The 8,540-nt window shown below is 36.5% G+C and overlaps 1 protein-coding gene across 4 annotated transcripts in view; it reads left to right on the forward strand.

Moving 5' to 3' along the window:
- Positions 1-6,742, forward strand: part of LOC146157152 (26S proteasome non-ATPase regulatory subunit 1-like) — a 43,134-nt gene extending 36,392 nt beyond the window's left edge. Inside the window, exons 18-24 of one of the 4 annotated variants that reach the window (XM_083388510.1) lie at positions 747-849; positions 2,132-2,301; positions 3,522-3,758; positions 4,141-4,200; positions 4,612-4,800; positions 5,359-5,434; positions 6,546-6,742. In XM_083388510.1, coding sequence (XP_083244636.1) covers positions 747-849; positions 2,132-2,301; positions 3,522-3,758; positions 4,141-4,200; positions 4,612-4,800; positions 5,359-5,434; positions 6,546-6,625 — 915 coding nt within the window. In that variant the 3' untranslated portion in view covers positions 6,626-6,742. Of the gene's footprint in view, positions 1-746; positions 850-2,131; positions 2,302-3,521; positions 3,763-4,140; positions 4,201-4,573; positions 4,801-5,358; positions 5,435-6,545 lie in introns of all 4 variants that reach the window. The other 3 variants (XM_083388509.1, XM_083388511.1, XM_083388512.1) reach the window with 3 other exon arrangements.
- The last annotated feature ends 1,798 nt before the right edge of the window (positions 6,743-8,540 follow it).

Below are 8,540 nucleotides of genomic sequence, written 5' to 3' on the forward strand. Positions count from 1 at the left end.
TAATGTTACGTAACACAAAAAATGCATTCGATTTATAAATAGTGATGTAAAACAAGGTTTCGAAATGACGTTTCGCTATATTCTAACCATAAAATTGCATTGTCAGCGTTCGTTTTTAACCTACTTATACACTAATCTTATACTACAAACCCCCTACTATCAAGGACATTTTTTACCACAGCTTATAAACACAATGCTAGAATTTTTTTTGCTTGCTTAGAATTGCAGCCAGCAACTCGTGTCAATGCAGTTTGGCTCCCAACATTTTTATATCCATTTTCTTAATCAGCCACATAAGTTTTTTAACATTGATCATTACCAAAGAAAAAGCTAACGTTGCTCAAATCTGAAAGTTTCTTTTTAGGAAAATACGCGAAATACGCCTTATAATTTTTTGCACGCCGTGTTAAACGCAATTCGTCCAGTCATTGACATTATATTCGAAATGCGTTAGATGATTTTGCAGCACATTTCTCATATCACTTTATACCTCCAGGCTTCGAACGCAATCAACATTGTTTGTTTTTTGCCCAAGAAAGGCTGTTTTTTTACTATAACGTTAAATCTAGAAAACGAAGCACACAGAGCACACGTATTTAAAGTTGTGTTTTATCGGACGTACCGCAACTGCCACTTAAAAATGGGGCATCGGCTCCGATCCGGTATTGTCATACATCCCCAATAAAAAAATAAAATAGTTAAAAAAACTTCAAATTTAAAATCTTAGAAACACTTTTTACCTTCAGGTCAAAACCTTCAAGGAGCTTTACCGCAAAGTGATCAACGACAAGCACGAGGACGTTATGGCAAAGTTCGGAGCAATCCTCTCACAGGGAATCATTGATGGCGGTCAGTACTAAGCTGGTCATTAACAACAAAAAAACTCGAGAAGCATATGGCTCCCTTTTGAACTATATCTTAGTAGTTTTTTGCACTATTTGGAGTACTACACGGTTTCTAAAGAGTGCTAAAAATGCTTGTAATTCGATATCATGCCACCGGTTCTTAGTTCAGTTACAAAAGTAAGTTTTACATACACATTTTAAAATCAGCCGACTTCCTTTTTTAATCGGTGAGAAATACGCATAAAGTATAGTCTGGAAAAAAAGTTATCGTCTACGCAAACCTGCATGCCATAACCTCTGTCGTGTAAACATACAGTGCACGTTTTATTACCGTGTTGACATTTCACTGCCGCATTATGGCGTTTGTCAACGACTCTCCAATAAACCCCTTCTCGAATGACGTACGTCAGGTAGTGTTTTTCGTAAGGTAATCTCCCCTTAACGTTGGCCTGAACGTCAATGTCGTAAAATTTTTGAACATGTTTTCTCGCGTTTTGTTTGCGCAAGGTACTTGCGTTTGTTCCGCTTTGAAAACCGCATAACCAACAATTATACGTTCAAATATTTAAAAGTTGTTTTTTATTGAAATACACCGGAAGCTTATGCGAGATACTCTGTTTATATTAAATAATTTGTAAGTCGGAAATTGACCAAGCTAAGGCCGCGGTGGTTTGAATTAGCGAGTTTCGTTATACCTTCTAAATCGCTGAGCTACGCAGTACACATATGGGTACATTGGTATCAAATGTAGTCACCGCCACTAGCGGATATTTATTTTCTGGTTTTGGTTCTACTATCGCAAAACTTTTTTTTTAATTTATCGGTGTAAGTTTGTTCTGTAATTTGTCCCTGATAACGACCACCGTACAAGTTTTGACTAGTTTTTGCAGTACGGGATGTATAGCATAAAAATAAAGGGGTCGGTGGAGCCAAGCTGTTGGAGCTCTTTGTATAATTATGTAAGCTTTCAAAAGTACGGTACACACTAGTCTTACAGCGAAATTTGATTCGTGTGCGCGAAAATCAATATTAAAAAAATTATAATCTTAGGCTTTGTTTTTTTATTTGTTATAAAGGCTTCTGGGTATTATTCTCACGAGTCACGTTATAGTTTAAAAATGCGAATTCACATTTCACAAACACTTTTACAATATGCCCAATTGCACATATGTGAAGTTTATATACTGTACGATTTAATTGGCTTTATTTCATATTTTGTGTGTTATGATATCTGCTGATCGACTGTGTATAATAAGCTAATGCATTTTTTCGGCTTGTCTATTAAGGTGGTCGCAACGTAACTCTGTCGATGCAATCCCGCACTGGTCACGTGAATATGGCTGCTGTGGCCGGCATGCTGGTCTTCTGCCAGTTCTGGTACTGGTTCCCGTTGTCTCACTTCTTGTCGCTTGCCTTCACGCCGGCCGCCATTATTGGTCTCAACTCCGAGCTCAAGGTATTATGCTTATAAATGTTAAGGCCAACCTTAGCTACAATGTGGTTACGACTATAAATTTAAGTGCCGCCTTAAAAAAAGTTGTAAGTATCATTATCTTCGGTGTTTTACCCGGATTTGTAAAATGTATTTTTCCTTACTCTTTGATTTTTTTGAATCTGTATTAATTTTTGTTTTAAATTAGCTTAAAAAAACACCATGTTTAACAGGAAACTGTTACATTATCGCGTTAAAACCAAATAGAGGTCATTTAACAACCCCTATTTTTATGTTTATTTTTAAATTCGTAAAACGAGCAGACATGTTGAAATCCGACAGGTTTTGAACGCAAGCAACATTGTTTTTTTTTTTGCATAAGACAGACACACAATGTCAAATGACCGACAAAAAAACAGCCTAACAAGATAACGCAATATCTATAAAAACCAAGCACTCAGAGAAAAAACACGCCACACAAGTACACGTTTTCAATTTTTTTTTTAAATCGGACGAGTACCGATACTACCATTTGAAATCGGGCATTGACTCCGGTCCGGTATTGTCAGATATCCCTAATAAAAAGTAAACCAATGGCCACATAATCACCTACCAGGTGCAGCTCCCTAAATGATTCCAAATTCTATAAAATTTAAATATCTAATATACTGAAGTAGGGTTTCTGGTATAAATTTGTTTATATAACGTTTCGGCTAACTACCCAGAAAGCCTTTGTTAAGGAATGCAACCCACCACGCTCAACAACACGCGAAGTAAAATGACACAAAGAAAAATAGGAGATAAAATCCGCTAAACCTACAGTTTTATATCTTCTGTGTCATTTTTTGGGAGTGGTGAGTAACATTATCTGATGAAGGCTTTCTGGATAGTTATCCGAAACGTTGGATAAACAAATATATACCAGAAGATACTACTATCAGTATATATGTAGGCCTACTATGCACCAAAGGGAAGTACGCAGCTCGAAATTCTTTGCGTAATTTCTCCGGAAGTAAACAAGATATCGATTAGAAATTTTTACACATTACTCAAAGCAGCCTAAATTAGCCAGCAATCAGACTTAAAAAAAAATATTAAAATATTAATATTCATAGTTATGAATATATTAATATTCAGTCATATTCGGCTTAAAAATTAAATTGTACCCTAAGTGACTTTCGTAGGGTGGCACTGTGCCTGGTAGCAACAGCATATTTATCCAAATACCAAATCTTGTCGCCAAGATGCCGAAAATGGAGTTCCGCTCAAACGCGAGGCCGAGTGTGTACGCTTACCCGAGCCCTCTCGAGGAAAAGAAGGGCCGCGAAACCGAAAAGGTGGAAACGGCCGTGCTTTCCACCACCGCCAAGGCAAAGGCCAAGGAAAGCAAGAAGGAAAAGCGAAAGGCGAGCACCTCGTCGGGCGCCGTTACCCCGGCAACCGGCACGCGACCCTCCACCGTCGAGGAAAAAATGGACCTGGTGAGTTAAGAAATGTTAAGAAAAATACTGGCAAGCTTTGAAAACTTTGGCCTTTCTAATATTTTTAACATTATTTTTTAGTGTTAAATTTGTTTTTATTGTAACTCGATGTTATCAAAGAAAAGATTGGGCTTCTGCAAATAAAGGCCGAAATAAAAAATATATATTTCGCTTAGTGCAAACTTAGAACTAATCATTGCAACAAAACTCTTTGTTTTTTGAGAATTCTTCCAGCAAATAATTCATTATGTTAGTTCAATACTGCTACTTATTGTAGTCCTGTTCTTTGATGTCTACATTGAATATTGATAAAAACAATGTCTTGTTGTCCAACATTTACACGTTGCACATACCTCATTTGCGTTTGTTTTAATGATTTCAGGACGAAGATAAGCCGAAAGTGGAGCCGCAAGAGGCGGATAGTGCAATGGAAGTGGAACAGGTAAACTGGTTACTATTCGAACTTGCGCTTGGCTGCGTGTACATTGTGCAGTGTACAGCGTATTGCAGCTTTTTTGTAGTGGTGTTGTCTTTGTTTTGTATATGCTCCTGACGGAAAACATATAAAACGAAAACGAAACGGCGATGACAAAAGTCTAGACTTAGCTATGTGACTATCAAACTTTTCGAACCAGGCCCAACTCTTTTGTTTATCAAGTTTGGAGTGATAATTTTGTCAAACTTTAAAGTATTGCCAAAATAACAAAAGTTGTAATAGAACGGAAATACTACGCAAATGACTCTCTGGCATTTTAAAACTTTTTCGTCTGTATAGCAACACTTAAATCGACTGGTGTTATGAATGCTTGTCCGAGTATCTCCAGAAAAAAAAATACCTTTCCAATTTACTCAGCAGAGTGCTAAGGACAAAGAAACCGATGCAGAAAAAGAGAAAGAAAAGGAAAAGGAAAAAGAAAAAGAGAAGGAGAAGGAAAAAGCTGAACCGGCTTTCGAGATGATCAATAATCCGTGTCGCGTTATTCCCCCACAACTGAAGGTCATTACGATGCCGGAAGGAGCTAAATACGCGCCGCTAAAACCCGTGAGTTGTCCTTCTTGTTTGCTTTATGGTAAATATTTCGTTTGAGCAGAATACCAAATTCAGGTTTTTCGTTTCGAATTAGATGGTAAATCGAGCGTCAGTAAACAACTTTAACTGATTAAATTACAGTCTAAATTTAGCTGTATAATGGCTGGTGGTAGTAAGACGTAATAAGAATATCAAAGCCCATGCAGAATATAGGTTTCATTTTAAACGTTTCGAATAACTCTTTATTCATTTTCTTATTCGAAACGTTCAAAATGATACCTCCTTCTATATGGGCTTATATATAAATTTAAATATTTGTATACCGAAAAGCGATAGAAGGCATATTTAAATTGAATTAAAATCGTTTAATTTTTAAATTTTATTTAGGGTAACGTTGTTCCCAGAATATCGGAGACATTTTTTCTATACCTTTGCACCCGTTTCTTTAAAATTATTTTGGTTTCTTTACCATAAAATTTGATATCACATTTTTCGTAAAATACAATTTTCTTTCTCAAAAAAAAAAAAACCTTAATCACCAGATTTAACTAAGCCATTCTCATATTTCAGTTGTCCCACGGCGGAATAATTCTCCTAAAGTACAAAGAGTCCGCGGAGCCCGAAGAATTACTAGAGCCAGTAGCAGGTAAATACTTATCGGTATTCTTGCAGGGTTTATTGAGTATCGCGTATACGCCGTGTTCAAAGTTATTTAATTTTTTATAAGGCAATTTGCTGCCACTTCACGGCGTATAAGTGATTGCGACAAGCTATTTCTTTGTGTGCTCAAAGCGAAAACGACACAAGGGTATCAGCGAAAGTTACATGTTGATTGCTGCGAACAGAATACAATCCAAATACTTTTCAACTTTTAAAGGAACTATCCCACTTTTTTATTTCGGAAAATTTTAATCCGCACGAAACAAGCACTGTAAGTTTGCAACCTTTAGTTTTCCCTATTTGTGAAATAACAATGAAAGGGTTTGTGTATTAAAACCGTGAGCCTTAACCGATATAAAATAGATACCTTCGCTGAACCACTGAGAGGCTATATTTCTGTACCTGTAATGCATAAGTGGGCGCAACACCTTATTTGATTACCGTATTACACATAATGAAAAATAATAATGTATGCGCCATTTTCATCTGCATTACATTTTATTACATCCGTACAAGTGCGTACCATTCCACGGGTTAAAAAGCACTGGAATGGACTATAGATTTATCCGAACATTAATTACCAAAATATGAATTAGAGGCTAATCGGTTAAACCGACACGATAGATTGGAACTTTGTTTTATTAACAACTTGGCATAAATAGCAGCGTTTTTTTTTCAAGTGCGACTTTCTAGGTCCTAGGAGGTTACCCGAGTCCGACTCCGGTCAAAAAACTAAACCCGCAGCCAAATGTACAATTTCATCGAGTCCCGAGTCCGGCCCTAATTCTACAGCCTGTATTCCGCCAATTTACGTAACTAAATCCAGTGGATATTTAGCAATCCAATCATAGGGGTGTCGTAAACTCATTCACTCACAATACATGGTTGGAAAATATTCCACCATATATTATTCCACCTTTACAGTTTTATATCAGTTTTAAAATTTGGTACTGCCCATGTGCACGGACTAGTTTTACGTGGCCTTACTCGAGTCCCGAGTCCGACTCCGGCTAAACAAACCAACTCCTCGAGTCCTGAGTCCGAATGTTAATAGTTGTTTTCCGATTTTGTATATTTTTGCAACGTTTTTTTTTCAGCCGGAGGACCCAAGAAAGAAGAGGTCGAGGAAGAAGGAGACGAACCGGAACCTCCGGAGCCATTTGAGTTCACCGAGTAATATTCTCCTCCCAACACTGACGAAAACCCGGCTGCTTAAAGTTGTTGCTGTCGTTTAAACGTTGTTAACCCCCTTAGTTCCCCTCGTAAGCGAAATTCAAACAGAAATATGCGTCGTAATAAAATACAAAATAAAACTGAACTGTTGAATGCTAAGATTCTCCGGTGAAATCAGGAAAAGTTTATAAACCTTCGATCTAGGGTCAGGGTTGTTCATGTGGGGACCCCTTGGGGGTACGTGGACTACTTTTTTATGTGTTTGGGTGTGGGGGGGGGATAAGTGAACTAGATTTAAGAAACAACATAGAAACTAGTTATTTCTTTAATATACTTGTTTTGTGAGGCCAATTTTTTACCTCATCTCTAAAAATTCCTGGTCCACCAGAATGATAAAAAATAAGGTGGTCCTCGTAAAAAAATGTTAAAAAACCCTCATCTAGGACCGAGGTGACTTGATGTAGCCTCGAAGGGGATAAGCCGAACTCTTGTATTGAAATCTGTACTATTTGTTTCTATGTAGTTGAACTACCAATTTTTAAGAGGCCGAACTGTTCAACTTAGCTGTCGTTTTCCTGCGACTTAATATCCCATGCTGTCTGATTGCTTTGTGATGTCCAATACTACGATTACCTCGCATATAATGTTGGTTGAATAGTTGTTTAGTTTTTAAATTGAAAGTTATAGTAGGGCAACCGGCAATTGTATAACGGATTTTTTTCATGGTGTTATCAGGGCTCGTATGATTCATTTAGCTTTTGTGGTATCAATTTAAAATAACGCTTTCTCGAGGGGTAAAAGAGGACAAAAAGTTCTCAAAAATTCAAGCTATGAAACTTATTTTAGATAAATGTATATTTTTTTGCGCTTTGCTCGAATCTTTAACGTCTCTAACCGTATTAAGTATCATTAAACAATACTAACACTTATACAAGTGCTAACTTGTTTTCACCACAACATATAAGTTGGTAACAAAGTGCCGGTATTTTTCACCAGGCGTCGCCTTAAACCTAATTTTCTTGCCCAATTTAATAAGGCATTTGCAAAATTTGCGTGTTTTTTTTACCGGAAACGCATTTTACCGAAACGCTGTTACGGGTCTATTATTTACGGGAACGTTGTTAAGGCTTGCTATCACCACTGATTAGTATTTAGAGCAAGTCAAGTCCTTGGCATAAAGTTTACTATTAAATATGCAAACCTGTCCGATTATGAGCAAGAACTCAACTAAATAATAACAAAAAACATCACAAAGCAAGCAAATTTGTTTATTTCCAAAAATTAAAATAAAGACCCAATTTCTTTTTAAATTCAAGTCACTTTTGTACAAAAGACTTAATTCAAGTTTAATAATATCGACCAAAAGACGTAAAGTTGTTGACTTAAGTCATTACAACCCTGGTAAAATGATTTATTGGTTATTAGCTTATTATATATGGCTACGAAAACAGAGAGATTTTGCATAGATCCGTGCCTTCCTTAAAAGCTTCTAAAATTTTAAAGATCAGCATAAGAAAATATTCTGTTACAGTTGTGACATGCATCATTAGTCATTACTCACCTTGTATGTATACCCTTTGTGTAGGCAACCTTTTGGAGTTGTATGCCCTAGCTTTGATCTGGTATACCATTTTCTTCAACAAATATGGCTATGCTGACACAGACAAACAAACTTTGATTATATAAGTGTTTAACCGATTATATTTTGCTGTTTTAAATGTTTTATACATTTTATGCAAAATGGTTTCGGATTAAAGTGATAAATATTTTACAATAAGTATTAAAACAAAAAAATGAACAAACCCACTGTTCTGATAAATATGACATGTGTTGCTTCTTTAAGCGTCGATTGACGTCGATAGCATAAAAAAAGCCGCAATGGCAAAACGGAAATACGAAATTTTGCTGCAACAAAATTC

This window comes from Ascidiella aspersa, chromosome 4 (assembly GCF_963924565.1).
Source record: "Ascidiella aspersa chromosome 4, kaAscAspe10.2, whole genome shotgun sequence".
Lineage (NCBI taxonomy): Eukaryota > Metazoa > Chordata > Ascidiacea > Phlebobranchia > Ascidiidae > Ascidiella > Ascidiella aspersa.